Source organism: Rhinopithecus bieti, unplaced genomic scaffold, assembly GCF_001698545.2.
Source record: "Rhinopithecus bieti isolate Rb0 unplaced genomic scaffold, ASM169854v2 scaffold_1618, whole genome shotgun sequence".
NCBI lineage: Eukaryota > Metazoa > Chordata > Mammalia > Primates > Cercopithecidae > Rhinopithecus > Rhinopithecus bieti.
The window spans coordinates 5,165,982-5,182,882 of NW_016803937.1; the positions used below are offsets into that span (position 1 = coordinate 5,165,982).

The window sequence follows — 16,901 nt, forward strand, 5'->3', positions numbered from 1 at the left end:
CTCCTAGAGCAGTGCCTGGCACATAGCAAGTACTCAGTACGTATTCTTTGGGTGGAATAAAAGCTGTGATGATGATGATGATGAAGATGAGGATGATGATGGTCAACACACCCTGGCAGCTTGCTGGGCACCCTTCTAAGTGCCTAACACGCATTAACTGGCTGATCTGCACATGGGCCCTGTGCAGTGGGTTCTGGAGAACCCACTGTGTAGGAGGGGGTCCTACACAGGTGCAAGGGCAGCCCTTTGTGTTTGTGTAAGGCTGTGCTATGGGCAAGCATCATCACACTCCTATGCTCACTTAATGTGGATGTGAACTAGGGGAGTGGGTCTTAATATCCCACACTCCAGAGATGAGGAGGGATGCTTTCAAAATGTAAAGCTGGACTCTGCCGTCCTCAGTTTCTGAAGACTCGCTGCTCCACCTGGCCTTGGAGCCTTCCGCATGCTGTTCCTTCCACTCGGAACGCTTCCTAACTCTTTTTCACAGCTGAGCTTCCTCATCCTTTCGGGCAAGAACTTAGGAGCCATATCCCAAGATGGAAGGGACCGAAGCTCATGACCTCTTATACAGCAAAGGCTGCTTTGCACGGGGATTAAGGGCTCAGGTGTAGGAATCCAACACGTCTGGGTTTGAACCCCACGGCTGTGTGATCATGCAGGAAAGTCACTAACTTATCTGAGCCTCATCTGCAAAATAGACACAAAAGTAATACCTGCTGCCGGTGTTTGTGGTGAAGATCAAAAGAGATCACACCTGTGTGTGCTCGGCTCAGCACTGGCAATGCTAATCCATAGTTCACTTGATTTTTATTTCTTTTATTATTATTGAGATAAGGTCTCACTCTGTCACCCAGGCTGGAGTGCAAGGGCACGATCTTGGCTCACTGCAACCTCCGCCTCCCAGGCTCAATCAGTTCTCATGCTTCAGCCTCCCAAGTAGCTGGGACTACAGGTGCCCACCACCACGCCTGGCTAATTTTTTGTATTTTTAGTAGAGATGGGGTTTTGCCTTGTTGCCCAGGCTGGTCTTGAACTCCTGAGCTCAGGTGATCTGCCCGCTTCAGCCTCCCAAAGTACTGGTGTTACAAGTGTCAGCCACCATGCCTGGCTCCTTTTATTATTTTTAATCAATGGACTCAGAAGCCTCTCGTCTCATAGTAACTTCATTCTTCATCTCTTCCAGTCTTTCTTCACTTCCCCTGTATCCTCCCTCAATTCACTCACTGATGATTTAGTGAACGCCCACCATCTCCATAGCATGGAGATGGGGTTCATAGCATGGAGATGGGGTTCATAGCATAGCGTGGGGTTCAAACCCAGACGTGTTGGATTCCTACACCTGAGCCCTTAATCCCCGTGCAAAGCAGCCTTTGCTGTATAAGAGGTCATGAGCTTCGGTCCCTTCCATCTTGGGATATGGCTCCTAAGTTCTTGCCCGAAAGGATGAGGAAGCTCAGCTGTGAAAAAGAGTTAGGAAGCGTTCCGAGTTAGGTTAGATGCTCAGCAGGTGCAAAGGAAACCTAAGGAGCTCCAATCCAGCTGAGGCTGCAGATACACATACAAGAAACCCACCAGCAAACCCACCAGTGAAATGTGGGATTGGATAACCTCCTCATTTCTGGATAAGACCAGGGCAAACAACTCGCAGGTTCCTAAGAGAAGGGGCCATGCGGAAACAGCCACCCAGCGCGTGCAAGAGCATTGCCTCGGAGGATCACCTGAAGTTGCCTCCAGCCCTCTCCGGTAGGTACCACTGCTGTCCCCATTGCATAGGTGAGGAAACGGAGGTACGCGGTCACCATACAAAGACACCAGGCTTAGAGCCTGGGCTGTGTGATTCAAGCTCATGGCAAGGGAGGCAGCATTTAGTAAGCTCTTACTGTGAGCCGATGCTGTGCTGGGTCCTCATATATCAAATCTTCAGTGTCACCCTCTGGGGCTGCTGCTATTCTAAACCCACTTTACTGATGAGGAAACTGAGGTACAAAAAAAAACTAAAAGCATTTGCCCAAAAGCAAGCAGCTGTGAAGTGTCAGAGGCAGAATTCGAACCTGGGTCTGTCCTACTCCTCCAGGGGCATTCCTGACCCAGGAGCCTGGAACTGGGAGTTGCTTCCCAGCGGTGCCTGTCAATTTCTTCCCATTCCTTCAGTCCAGGGGCTCCCTCCCCCTCCCAAAGTGTTCCCTCTGCCCTCCCCAGCTCAGGATGGAGTCAAAATGGGGGGCCCCAGGTACACATTTGTCCTGGCCCCTTCTTTGCAGCCCTTCCCTCCCAGCTTATGTTGCCTCTCAGATGAAAACAAAATAATGCCACATGAAATCCCTCTGAGAAAGGAGGACACTCACCCCAGACGGACGACACTTTCGTGAAAACCACAGAGCAACCCGTGATTTGCAGCTTTTATTTTCATTCCTGCTCAGGGATTGTATGGTAAGTCTATTTCAAAGCAGCCACTGAGCACACATTCGTGGTACAACTCAGATAAGAGCTCTCCAGTTCTGTATGCCTTACCTGGATAAAAATGATTCCCGGCCGGGTGCGGTGGCTCACACCTACAATCCCAGCACTTTGGGAGGCCAAGGCAGGTGGATCACCTGAGGTCAGGAGTTCGAGACCAGCCTGGCCAATATGGTGGAACCCTGTCTCGACTAAAAATACAAAAATTAGCCAGGTGTGGTGGCGGGCGCCTATAATCCCAGCTACTCAGGAGGCTGAGGCAGGAGAATCACTTGAACCAGGGAGGCAGAGGTTGCAGTGAACTGAGATGGCACCACTGCAATCCAGCCTGGGTGACAAGAGTGAAACTCGGTCTCAGAAAAAAAAAAAAAAAAGATTCCCTTAAGATTTTCGACCTGGTGGCTATTTTGTTCATATAGATGAACAAAAATAGATTTGCAAAGCCATTCTGCCACTGATATCCCTAGGAAGCAGGTGGGGAAATGCCCATTCTGGGCTCCGGCAGTGGGAACCCTAATTCAGCAAGCCGAAGTCCAGATTCTATTAAAGCAAACAAGCTGGATGTGTAACCAAAGGAGGCTGGATACATAAGTGAAGGCACAGGGAACACCATACAGGCCTTAGAAAGGAAGATGCCCGGCCAGGCGCAGTGGCTCACGCCTGTAATCCCAGCACTTTGGGTGGCCGAGGTGGGTGGATCACAAGGTCAGGAGTTCAAGACCAGCCTGACCAAGATGGTGAAACCTCCTCTCTACTAAAAATACAAAAAATTAGCCAGGCATGGTGGCGGGTGCCTGTAATCCCAGCTACTTGGGGTGAGCCGAGATTGTGCCACTGCATTCCAGCCTGGGCAACAGACTGAGACTCCGTCTCAAAAAAAAAAAAAAAAGAAAAGAAAGGAAGATGCCAATCTACCATGTTAACATACTTCCCACAGATTATTAAGTGAAAATGCAACACATAAAACAGTGTGAATAGGCCAGACACCAAATAGCACATACTGGATGATTCCATTTCTATGAAACGTCTACAAAAGGCAGATCCATAAAGACAGAAAGTAGATTGGTGGTTGCCAGAGGCTGCAGGAAGAGAGAAGAAGAACTGAAGGCTAATGGCTGTGGGGTTGCCTGTAGGCACGACCCTGTGAATATACTAAACACCACTGAATTGTACATTTGAAAGGGTGAATTGTCTGTCATGTGAACTTCATTTCAATACAAGAAATTTGAATCAGTATGAATAAAATACCACTAAGAAGAAACATGTGTGCTGTAACTGCTTCATGAAACAATCTAGACAGATGCCCCAGAATGTCACCAGAGTTTGGTCACCAGAATTCTTCTTGGAGGAAGAATTCAGATCATTTTTACTAATTTATAACTTTCTGTGTTGTCTGAATTTTTTTTTTACAGTAAACATCGTTCTTTTAATAATCAGTAGAAGAATTTTAAACCATTTCCATTTAGGGAAAAAGAATCCAATCTCCAGAGCTGCCACCAAATCTACCCACATCCCTCCCTCAGTGCTCACCACCCCCTTCCTTCCACATGCAGGAGCTTTTACCCTTCTTTGGAAAGTTCCAGCAGCTTAGCAGCCAGACCAATAGAAATGCACCCCAGCACTGGTTTGCATGGTGGAGGAAGAAAGCCAATTTTCCTCTAAGCATTACTTGCTCTTCCTCTGGAATTTGGACGTCAAACATCTAAAAATATGTCTCTCCCTGGAACTGTGGGCTTAGAGTTCAGCGTGCGTAGATGAATGCCATTTCCTGGTGCCCGGCGCCCTTAGCACTGGGCCCTGGGGACAGAATTTGGCACAAGGTTAATAGGACTTCCTCAGAGGGAGACCAAAAAAAAAAGAAAGAAATTCACAAGACTGCAAACTCGACCAACTCTTCCCGACAATGTCGTTGTCAATCAGTGCACCCGAGAGTCCTCTAGAACTTTCCATCCCATCTATTCTGTTCCGGAAAGTTTTAACATAATTTATTCATTCATTCAATAGTAAATTCATAATTCCCAGGCCCACTGCATTTCAGGCACTGGGCGGGAAATGAGGAGTTCCGAGTTAAATCAGAAGACATTGGCCCTGCCTTCACGTGGCTCAGTTTCAGGACAAGTCACAGACACCGCACAAAACAGCACACAGATAAGACGAACGAATTGCTTTTTGTGGTCATCTGCAAAAGCAGTTAGAGAGAAACCTAAACAAATCATACCAATAACAACAACAGAGCTAAATGCCAAGAAGGAAGAGCTGGGCTGTTATGCAAACGCTTAAGGGAAATCATAACGAGGCGTTCGCGGAGAGGCCTCGGAGGAGGTGGGCATGAAGCTGCCATAGCCCACGAGCCGGAGTGGGCACCGTGCGCGGACACTTGCTGAAAGGCTGCCTCTTGGTGCTGGGGACACAGAGAACTCACAGGACTCTATGTGCCACCACAGAATTCCTGAGAGGTGCCTCAGGTTCTCGCTGCTTTTTAGAAAAAATTATTGTGGTAAAATAAATATAACATGCAATTTTCCATTTCAGTCATCTTAAGTGTGCGAGTTGGTGGCATTAATTGGATTCATGATGTGTGCAATCACCTCCATGAGCTATTTCTGCGGCTTTTTCATCACCCCAGGCAAAACCTCTGTTCTCATCAGACAGCTGCCCCCTATTCCTCCCTCCCCCAGTCCCTGGCAACCAGGAATCTCCTTCCCATCCTGCTGGATTTGCCTCTTCTGGACATTGCATCCAAACGGTGCCACATGCCTGTGGCCTTTGTGTGCTCAGCATCGTGTCTTCCAGGTTCATCTGTGCAGTGGTGTGTGTCCAGGCTCCGTACCTTTCTATGGCTGAGTTCTGGTCCCCTGAGTGGACAGACTGCGATGTGCTCAGCCCATGGGCATCCATCTGCCTCCGCCCTGTGGCGCCGGTGAGTCCTGGCACAGAGGTGTCCTGCTTTCCTGTCTCCCTCTCCTGGGTGATAACCACGCAGGGACCTGGGATGCTTCTTTACTCGTTGATGTCTGCTTGGAATTTCAGGGCTGGAACCTCAGATGAGGAATCTCAGGCCCGGCAAGGAGAAAGTGATGTGTCCAAGGTCCCCCCAAAAGTCAGCTATTCATGGACTTTTCATTCCTTCCACTCGCCCATCCATGCCAGGTTCTGGGCTAGACACCAGGGTGTGGCCAAGGTTACAATGAGTTTGCTTCACACCAGTACGACATACCCCCCTCTCTCCAGCACCCCAGCAGCTCCTGGGCTTTTATGGGATTCTCAACCATGAGCCCTGGAGACTCCCTCTTGGGTGCTGCTGGGGGTCTCCGGAGCCCACTGAGCACCCGCTGACCCCCAAGACAGAAGCATCTTAATAGTCTTGATGATGAAGTCCTGCAGGGTGTGAGCTCACATGGTTCGAGGAGCAGAGAAAGCTCCCAGAGACTGGGGATATAGTGATAGCCCCACCTGTCCCCCCAGCCAAACAGCACAGGTAAGTCATTCTCTTCAATGGTCTCACTTTCCTTGTCTGTGAAATGTCTCTCAATCAGGGTTGCCAGCTGCAATCAACAGAAGCTAACTCCCTTCACTCCCAGAGCAGACTGGATTCGTGTCCCAGGGAGCTGCAACAGAATGCCACACACTGGGGGCTTCCAACAACAGAAATGGATTCTTTCCCAGCTCTGGAAGCCAGAAGGCCAAGATCCAGGTGTTTGGCAGGCTTGGTTCCTTTGTGGAGGCTCTAAGGAGAAAACCTTTCCATGCCTCTCCCAGCTTCCAGCGGTGGCTGGCAGTCCCCCGTGTTCTCTGGCTTATAGACACATCACTCTGATCTCTGCAACTCTCTGTCTTTGTGTGGCTTTCTCTCCATGTGTCTCTGCTTCTGTGTCTCTTCTCCTTTGTTTTGTTTTTGTTTTTGTTTTGGGAGATGAAGTCTCATTCTGTCGCCCAGGCTGGAGTGCAATGGCACGATCTCGGTTCACTGCAACCTCCACCTTGCCTCCGGGGTTCAAGTGATTCTCCTGCCTCAGCCTCCCAAGTAGCTGTGATTACAGGCATGCACTACCACGCCCAGCTAATTTTTGTATTTTTAGTAGAGACAGGGTTTCGCCATGTTGGCCAAGCTGGTCTCGAACTCCTGACCTCGCTTTGTCCACCTCGGCCTCCCAAAGTGCTGGGATAACAGGTGTGAGCCACCATGCCTGGCCTCTTCTCCTTTTCTTATAAGGACACCGGTCATATTAACTACCCACCCACCTCCAGCATGACTTCATCTTATTTTGACTAATTATACCTGTAATGAACCTGTTTCCAAATAAGGTCCCATTCACAAGGACCAGGAGTTAGGGGTTGGATGTATCTTTTGGGGGACACAGTTCAACCCACAGCATGGATCTGACAGAATTTGAGGGCAGGGAATAATTTGGGAGGGGATACCAGGAAGCCCCATTTGGGGAGTGGTGAAGCTGGGCAGGAAAGGGAAGGTGCCCCTTCAGGGAGTGCTAATGGGCAGGTGACTACCTGGGCACTGGAGCTCAAACCCAGTGGACCTTGGAGAAACCGTGTGGAACACTCCTCACCCGTGTCCCACCAAAGGTGAGAAGCCAGCCGGGCCATCGGGCTCCAGTTCCATTTGCTCCTACAGGTGTTACCTCCCTGGCACCTTGGCCTGCCTGTGTGTGGGCTGAGCATGCTCCTGCAGCCAGAGAAAGCCTTCAGGCCAGCAGACCCAGATGCTGACGGTATAAAGATGAAGGTGAAGGTGAAGGTCAGAACTCACAGAATGTTGAGAGCACAGCTCCAGGCCATCTGCCTCTCCCACTCTTGCTATCTCAGCAAAAAATAAAAGGATGTTTGGAAGGCTTTCAAGAGCTCACAGAAATAATGGGGGAAAGGAGAACTAGGTTGGGGAACTGAGGAATGCAAGTTGTGTGGGCCACCGCTGGCTCCTACAGTCCCCTACTGCTATTAGCACAGGGGGTGCCTCCAGACAGATGAGTTGCAATGGGGCCCCCCTGCCTGGCAGGATGCATTTGAAAGAGAAAGTGGCATCTGTTGCTCCTGGCTGCTGTAGCCCCTGCGAGGCCCCCTCAGCAGGACAGGCATCTCTGGGTAGGGTGCAAACTGAACCACCATTTCCAGTTGCCCTGGATGGGTGCTTAGAGGGGAAAACAGACCCACAGTCACACTGACAGCAGGGGCCGTCCTGCCCAGTCCAGACGCTGCGCAGCACCCAGACCCACATGTGGCTGCCGTGGTCCCCACCTGGTGGATTCGTCAAGAGGCTCCCAAGAGCGAATGCATGGCAAATGCTTGTCCCGACACAGCATAAGCACTCAGTAAATCATTGTTCTCAGGAGTTTTATGTAATGCCAGCAAAGAAAAGCCAAAAATACCAACTCCACAGAAACGACTGAGCTCCATGGAAAGGTTATTGGACTATTTACAAACATTTTGCGTCTGTTTTATTCAGTCTCATAAATATTTGGTTCTGGAATGGGGTTGTTTGTTTGCTAGTTTGTTTGTTTGTTTGAGATGGAGTTGCACTCTTCTTGCCCAGGCTGGAGTCCAAAGGCACGATCTCGGCTCACTGCAACCTCTGCCTCCCAGGTTCTAGCGATTTTCCTACCTCAGCCTCTCGAGTAGCTGGGATTACAGGCACGAGCCACTGTGGCTGGCCTGGAATGGGTTTTTAAATTTGTCTGTAGTACACATGTAGGGAATGCAGTTCTGTGCCAGGCAGGGAACCATAGGCTCCATGGCCTTTTTACTGAACCCTGCAAAGAAGGCACTGCTGTGTCCCATGCTGCAGATGAAGAAACTGAGGCTCAGATAGGAGAAGGAACCTCTGGAAGGTCTTAGACATAGAAGGCCGGAGACCCAGCACTTCTCATTAGAAGCCTCCCCTAAGGGCCTCCCATGGGAATGGAAGGCAAGAGTCTCTCACCCCTCCTCAATGCCTCCCCTCTGGCCAGGTCTGGTCTCCCAAGCAGCTCTCAGATGCACCACTTCTGCCTATGAGCTGAGCCTCGGCTCATGCTGAGCCTTCTTCCAGGAATGGCCTTCCTCCTCCTAATTCTTAATCCTTCCCCAAGCTCCAGGCAGGGTCTCCTCCTCCCATGGGAATGGAAGGCAAGTGTGCTCATCTCTGGCACTGTCTCTGCCATGCTTAGATCAAGAAGCATAAACAGCACTCAGGACATTAACTGACCCCACTCTAAGAGTCCAGTCCCCTACACAAAAGTCACTCTGCTGGAGGACGAGGCTTTGACAAAACAGAGCGGGCTACCGGCAGCCATGCGCTTGCTCAGGACTGAACCACCAGCTCTCCGCACGCAGCCCTGGCCAGTTTCCAAGGTGTACTCACAGCATGGTTGATTTCAGGCAACCCACGTGAGGCCACTGAATGGGAGTGGGAAGAGACGTGGAGTACCTTCTGTCCTCGTCATACCACACGGATGCAAGAGACATAAAACCCCAGGAGCAGAGAGAACAGCAAAATGGAGCAATACAATTGGAAAGTGACGCATTTCTAATAAGAAGTATTTCCTGGCTGGGTGCGGAGGCTCACGCCTGTAATCCCAGCACTTTGGGAGGCCGAGGCGGTGGATCAGCCGAGCCCAGGAGTTTGAGACCAGCAAAATTCCATCTCTACTAAAAATACAAAAAATTAGCCATGCGTGGTGGTGCATACCTGTAATCCCAGCTACTCAGGAGGCCTAGGCGCAAGAATCACTTGAGCCGGGGAGGTGGAGGTTGCAGTGAACCAAGATCATATCAAGAGACTCTGTCTTAAAAAAAAAAAAAAAATTCTTTCCTTTCTTTTTAATATAAATGATTTAATTTTATATAACTTATATAACTTAATTTGTGATCATGGCTGTGCGGAACAAAACTGGCTCTCCAGAGAGGGTGCAAGCCAGCTTCAGCCACACCCAGCGTCTCCTCACCTGACCAGCTCATAGCCCCTGAGGGACAGAGCCAAGGCTGAAGGTCTCACTCAGGGAGTGGTGCCTCATGGGGAAGTCTCGACTTTGAGCATGTGGGGGCTGCTTCCTATCACCCCTAAGTCCCTGTCAAGTGTTTTTATGGAAATCGGAATCAGAACGAAAAGGCCATGAAAGTTGTAAGTTCTCCATCTTCATTTCCCAGGTGAGGACTGAGGACCAGAGAAGGGCGGTGAGTGGTCCAAGATTGCACAGCACATTAGAGATGTCGCTGTGATGAGTTCTAGGCCAGGCACTCTTCCCAGCCCTCCCTGTGCTCTGAGCCACAGCCAACAGCCTGTCTTTGCCCAGGGCTTTCTCTGAGGCACAGTTGTTCTTTTTTTTTTGAGACAGTTTCACTCTTGTTGACCAGGCTGGAGTGCAATGGCGCGATCTCAGTTCACTGCAACCTCCGCCTCCTGGGTTCAAGCAGTTCTTCCACCTCAGCCTTCCGAGTAGCTGAGATTACAGGCATGTGCCACCACGCCCAGCTAATTTTGTATTTTTAGTAGAGAAGGGGTTTCACTGTGTTGGTCAGGCTAGTCTTGAACTCCTGACCTCAGGTGATCCACCTGCCTCGGCCTCCCAAAGTGCTGGGATTACAGGCGTGAGCCACCGCGCCCTGCCGGCACAGTTGTTCTGCATAAACCTCGCCTGTGTCTAGGCGCTGAGGAAGGAGGCCAATATCTGTTGATAACCAGGGAGTTTCAATTCAGCGCGGGGCCAATTCTAAGCACTTGCATCCTGACCAGTGGTGGCTACAAGAGAATCAGCTCCTGCAGCCCACCCAGGCCTGTGTTTCAGACTCCCCCGAATCCCATGTGCACGTCAACCCCGACCCTCCTATGTGGATGTCACGGTGCTGGCTCCTATGACATCTTGGGACATGGTGGAGATAAAATCAGATGACATGTTGGGAATCTCTCTGTGGTTGTAGAACCAAAGCACTACTAACTACAGGTGAGGGTTAAATTATCCTGTTGCACCAGAGAAGAGCACAGAGGAGTCAATACCATCTGAGAAGAGACTCTCACCCTTCCTCAATGCCTCCCCTCTGGCCAGGTCTGGTCTCCCAAGCAGCTCTCAGATGCACCACTTCTGCCTATGAGCTGAGCCTCGGCTCATGCTGAGCCTTCTTCCAGGAATATCCTTCCTCCTCCTAATTCCTAATCCTTCTCCAAGCTCCAGTCAGGGTCTCCACCTCCTCCAAGAGGCCTTAGGTGACTACACCATCTCACATGAGCTTTCCTTTCTCCAAGCACCTCATCATTTCACTCTACTACTCTCTCCACCTCTTGGAGGCCTCCTGTCTCCCACCACAAGCACGTGCCCAACATGGAGAATATGAGCCCTGGAGGCCCAGATTTGCCTCAATACAGTTTCGGGCACCCCACCGTGCCTGGGGTCATTAATCATTCTCCCTTCCCTCTTCTCCAGCTGGCAAACTCCTATTTATCCTTTAAAGCCCCAGGTCCATGTCCCCAACCCTGAAAACCCTGTCCGACTCTCCTGGGGAAGAGCTGCACACACATCCCCTGCTACCACTGCATCTGCTCATAATTCACCCACAAGAATGTACCAGGCGCCAACTTAATGGCAGGCACCAGGGGCACACGCTAGTGAAACAGAATCCCGCCCTACCCCAAGGAACCTACATGCTACCCTGTTAGGCAACACCAACCAAAGTCACAATTATTTGATTGAAAGCTGCCAAGATGCACTGCCAGCTTGCTATGTTGCAAAGACGTTCTGCATACTGAGTCATTTAATCCTCACGCAGGTGCTGTGGGTGCCAGCATTACCTTCTCGATCCCTCTGTGTGCTGATAGTGTCCTGGCTCACTCTGTCCCTGCGGATCTGTGATCTCTGGGGAGCGGGAGGAAGCAAAAATGATCGGCTCCTCCACCCCATTCTCTCTCCTAGTTCCCTTCCTGGTTTATTGTTTCCTCAGCACTCGCCAACTGTACACACTAATAAATGAGATCTCTCTCATTTATTCTCTGCTGCCCCCAGCCCCTCAGTGAGTTCCCCAGGCAGAGATCTGAGGTCTGTATCCCCACAGCCTAGGCCAGTGCCTGGTAAACAATGGCGACCCAGACATAGTTGTGAGAAGGAGTGCATCCCTCTCTCTTTTGCAGATGAGATCGCTGGGCTTCAGAGATGTCAAGCAGCTTGCCTGAGAGAAGTCACACAGCTAACGAACAGCAGAGCCCGATTCACACCAAGACAGCTGGCCCCAGGGCATGTGTTTCTTGCCACTCGCTGCCTCGTGCCTTCTCTTTGTACTGCCATTGTTTGTCACCCAACTGCCTCTGCACCTCGGCCACGCCACCTTTGAGGATGGGGGCTGGTACCTCCTTCATCTTACACCCACAGGACCCCAGACAGTGCCTTCCCAGAGCGGTTTCTGCTAAATTCTGTTTAGCAGAATGTATTCACTCTGTTTGCAGAATGAATAAACAACCACATGAATGCGTAAGTATATTTCACAAACATTTGGTACTGATCACGGAGACGGAATGCTCCATTTAAGTCCTGGGGCTCTGAAATTAGATGCTGTCTTTCAGGAGCATGTATACTTTTGTAATAAGGCAAAAGCAAGGCATGATTCTTTTGCATATATGTGATTTGTCTTCTGCCTCTTGACTCACAGGCAAGGGTCCTTTTTGGGGGGTGAACCCCATCTGCCCACCACACAACTCAGACACACATGGATAGGAAGACGCCTGCCCTGCCACGTTTTGGGAGAGCACTTACAGGAGAAGGCAGTGTCCGGGGATCACCTCTCCTCAAGGCTGCCTCCCACCCACAGAGGCTGCCCCAGTCTCCCCATCCCAGGCACTTACACGGGATTTCTCGGCCAGCCTCGCAGGCAATGCCCGTTTCCAGATATTCTTGGCAGAGCCGGCGTGGAGCAGAAGTAGCAAGAGGCACAGAGCCTGGATGATCTGCCTCCTGCGGCTGCCCGGCCCCACGCTGGTTAAAGGCATTTCCTCACTGGACAGCAACCTTCCAGACACACACAGAAGAGGGGCCCCTCTCGCTGCGTGGGCCTGCGAGTGGGGACAGGAGCGTGCACAGCCTGCTGGACTTTCTTAGTTCCACCCAGTAGAGTCCCTTGGATCATGTGTCCGCGTCCAGCACATGCCCCTTCCTCGATGGTGGCCGGCCTGCCCGGTTATTTTTAGCTTGCCCTATAACATCTGGCCCCAGAGGCTCCGACCAGGGCGTCTGCAGTCCAGGCAGCTCAGTGGGCGGTGGCAGCAGGAGGAGGGGGCACCGGCTTGCTTGGAGACGTGGCCGGGAGTGGCCTGTCACTCTCCACTCTCCATAATGAGCACTTCCTTGCAGGCTGGGGCGGTCTCCTCCCGAGGAGGTGTGCTTGACGCAGGGCTTGGGGCTGGACACGCAGGGGAGTGCAGCAGGATGGATGGGGGCTCGGCTGTTACCTTGTTCACATTTCAAGCTGGGCTAACAAACTATCTGCCCATAAAAGCTCCTTTGGAAGAGGCTGCTGGACGGGGACTGGCCAAGGGTGTGGCCGTGAAGAGATGACTCCCACCCTTGCACCCCCCAGGGTCTTCCTCTCTGATGTGGGCCTGTGGGTAGTTCCTCACAGCGTGTGTTTCTTGTGAGATTTAAATGAAATTGAGCACATGAAGCATTTCGCACACAGGAGTGTGCTGTCACTGTCAGCCTGTGTATCTGCACATGTGTGCATATGTGTGCGTGTGTGTGCGTGTGTGCACGTGTGTGTTTTACAGGAATGTAGCACAGTGGGCTCAACATTTCACAAACTTTATATTCCCTTGTCTGTTCTCAGCACTTCCAAGACAGATACTGGTTTTTTGTTTTGTTTTTTCGAGACGGATCTCGCTCTGCCACCCAGGCTGGAGTGCAGTGGCGTGATCACAGCTCACTACAACCTCTGCCTCCCGGGTTCAAGCGATTCTCCTGCGTCGGCCTTCCAAGTATCTGGGATTACAGGCATATGCCACCACGCCTGGCTAATTTTTGTATTTTTAGTAGAGACTGGGTTTCACCATGCTGGCCAGGCTGGTCTCGAACTCCTGACCTTAAGTGATCTGCCCGCCTCGGCCTCCCAAAGTGCTGGGATTACAGGCGTGAGCCACCGCGCCTGGCCCCAAAACAGATACTGTTTTGATGCCCACTTTCCAGATGAGGAAACAGAGGGTGCTGCCTGAGGTCATGCAACAGCAGCAGAGAGGAGGCTGGAACCCAGGTAGGTCAGACCCTGTGGCACCCCCTGGGTGAAGCAGAAGGGGCACAAGCACTAGGCTTGACGCAGCTGCCTGATCCCAGCTCAGCCTCTGTGAGATGCTGGAAAGCCTCCTGCTCACGGTCCTCAGTTCTTTCATCTGCAAAAGGGGCATGTGAAAGCACCTGCCTCATGAGGTCGATGTGGGGCTACAGGAGAGGGTGCCAGCCATGCCCAACACTTGCACAGAGTGAGTGCTCGAGAAAGGTTGGTTCCTCCCTCCCTAGAGACCCTCATCCCCCACCCCTTGGCCAGCACAGCCTTTAGAATGCCCTGGGCAGGTACCATCAACCCCTCTCGGCCTTTTGGTGAATGACAATAGTAGCAGACACATATAGTCCATGTAGGTCAGGTGCGGTGGCTCACACTTGTAACCCTAGCACTTAGGGAGGCAGAGGATCCCTTGAGCCCAGGAGTTCAAGACCAGTCTGGGCAACATAGTGAGACCCCATCTCTACAAAAAATACAAAATAAAAAAAAAGTAGCCAGGCATGGTGATGCACACCTGTAGTCCCAGCTACTTGGGAGACTGAGACGGGAGGATCGCCTGAGCTTGGGAGGTTGAGGCTGCAGAGAGCCGTGATCACTTTGGGAGGCCAAGGTGGGCAGAACACTTAAGATCAGGAGTTTGAGACCAGCCTGCCCAGCATGGTGAAACCCTGTCTCTACTAAAAATACAAAAATTAGCCAGGCATGGTGGCACATGCTTGTAATCCCAGCTACTTGTTAGGCCGAGGCAGGAGAATCACTTGAACCTGGGAGGCAGAGGTTGCAGTGAGCCATACCACTGTACTCTAGCCTGGGTCACAGAGCAAGACCCTATATCAAAACAAAACAAAACAAAAACAAACAACTTAGAAACCATATAGTCTGTGGGTTAGGCAATGTTTGAAGCACTTCCTGCATTTTAATACATTTAGGTCTCATATTAGCCTTATAAGCAGGTGCTGTCTAGGACCCCATGCACAGAGAGGTTAAGACACTTGCCCAGTGAGCAATGCAAAATTTAAGTTCACCATCAGAGTCCTGTAAATGCAGGAACCCAAGAGAGTCTTTTTACATTTTAGACCCTAGATGCCTCCTTTGCCTCCCACTAGGCCCAGCCCTGGTCATTACCTTACCCTAGATTCTAGAATATTCCTTCATTTCTTCATCGGGAAACTAGTGGCTGAGCCCTTACGCGGGCCTTGTCCAGGGTGCTGCACTGCCTCTTCTTTCAGCTTTTTGGGACGCAGTCTCAATGCCCCTCCCTGCAGGGTGAGGCTGTTTATTTAGAAGCCAGGAGCCACCCACATAGGTGATGTGGAGCTGCTACCCCTACTTACCAGGACGACCTGGAACAGGTCCTGCCCCATCTCTGTGCCTCTATTTTCTCATCTGTGAAACAGGGGTATGGAGCCAGAACCTACCCGCAGGTTTGCCACGAGGCCCAGCTGCACTTACGTGACGATCTAGGCTTAGCACATGCTTGCTGTTAGGAGATGAGCGTTCTGCGCCACCACCACTTGGGCCTCCTCTACCCTCACCCTGTTCTCCAGGCAGAGTGCCACCCTTGGCCCAGGTTCCATTTGAGAAACTTCCTGCTCCTTGGAACCTGGGGTCTTGCACTCTCCTAAGGCAGCCAACGCCTCCCAAGTGGTTTTTGCTCATCCTCCATCTCCTCCATCTTCCCCTTAAAATGTAGGCGTTTCCCGTTGATGTTACAGTCTTGGCCCATTTCCTGCCTTTCTCTCTCTCTCTCTCAATCCCTGGGTGGCCCCATTTCTGCCAAGAGTATGACTCCCCTCCCTCTGGGTAGATGAGGTTCCAGATGCCCTCTCTCAGCATCCTTGCTGGGCAAGGCGCCAGCCCTGTGCCCCTACAGCGCCCTCCACCCGGAATGCTGTTCACCCAGCTGCGGCACTCCTCGCCCATCACCTCCTCCAGACTTTTGCTCACGTGTCATTTTCTTGCTGTGGTCCTCTCTGACCCCAGGATTGAAAACCACCATTTCCATACCACTGGGACTCACGCTGCCCCTCTCGGTTTTAAGATTCTTCGCGATCATCTCCATCTGACAGATTCTGTATTTTACTGACTTTGCTTTCTGTGTTTATTGTCTATATCTCCACCTTAGGATGTCAGCTCCAAGGGGGCAGCTTTTGGGGATCTGTTTGTTCACTTTGGAATCGCCGATGCCTAAGCAGTGCCTGGTGCAAAGCAGACACTCAATAAAGACTGTGGAATGAAGAGTCATGCATAACACATTTCATCTGCTTGCTTGATGGCTCGACGTGGCTGTCGCTCTCTGACTGTACTTCCCTGTGAAACACGGTTGGTCCGAATTGAGATCAGTCATAAGAATAAAATGCAGACCAGATTTGGAAGACATAGGAGCACATGTGTCTTTATGGCAGAATGAATTACTGTCCTTTGGGCATATTCCCAGTCATGGGATTGCTGGGTTGAATGGTAGTTCTACTTTAAGTTCTTCAAGAAATCTCCAAACTGCATTCCACAGTGGCTGAGCTAGTTTGCCTTCCCACCGACAGTGGGATCTCGCTCTGTTGCCCAGGCTGGAGTTCAGTGGCGTAATCACAGCTCACTACAACCTCTGCCTCCCGGGTTCAAGCAATTCTCCTGCCTTGGCGTTCCCTTTTCTCCACAGCCTTGCCAACATCTATTGTTGGCTAGAGATAGGAGGAAAAAAATGCCAACATTTCATTAGGAGTTTTTATGTTGGTTGTGCATTCAACTGTTAATGTTTATGCTATATTGGGTTAAATATAATATGGTATTCAATTAACTGTACCTGTTTCTTTTTTGAGATAGGGTCTCACTATATTGCCCAGGCTGATCTTGAACTCCTGGGCTCAAGCCATACACCCACCTCAGCCTCCCAAAGTGCTGGGATTACAGGTATGAGCCACTGCACCCAGCTTCGTACCTGTTTCACATGGCTACTAGAAAATTTACAATTACACATGTGGCTTGCCTTAAGTTTCTAGTAAGTGGTGCTGGTCTGAGATATCAAACTCCCTCTCTAAGATTCAATCCCCAAAGGACAGTAATTCATTCTATCATAAAGATAAGTGCACTCATATATTTGTTACACAGTGCTGTTCACAATGGCAAGGACATAGAATCAACCTGACTGCTCCTCAGCAGCGGACTGGATAAAGAAAACGTGGTATCTGCACACCATGGAATAC

At 50.8% G+C, this 16,901-nt stretch overlaps 1 protein-coding gene across 3 annotated transcripts in view; it reads right to left on the minus strand.

Annotated features, from left to right (window-relative positions):
- The window catches only part of WFDC1 (WAP four-disulfide core domain 1), a 34,102-nt gene extending 21,230 nt beyond the window's left edge, over window positions 1-12,872 (minus strand). Inside the window, exon 1 of one of the 3 annotated variants that reach the window (XM_017860852.1) lies at window positions 12,278-12,868. In XM_017860852.1, coding sequence (XP_017716341.1) covers window positions 12,278-12,421 — 144 coding nt within the window. In that variant the 5' untranslated portion in view covers window positions 12,422-12,868. Of the gene's footprint in view, window positions 1-12,277 lie in introns of all 3 variants that reach the window. The other 2 variants (XM_017860835.1, XM_017860843.1) reach the window with 2 other exon arrangements.
- Window positions 12,873-16,901: the final 4,029 nt, after the last annotated feature.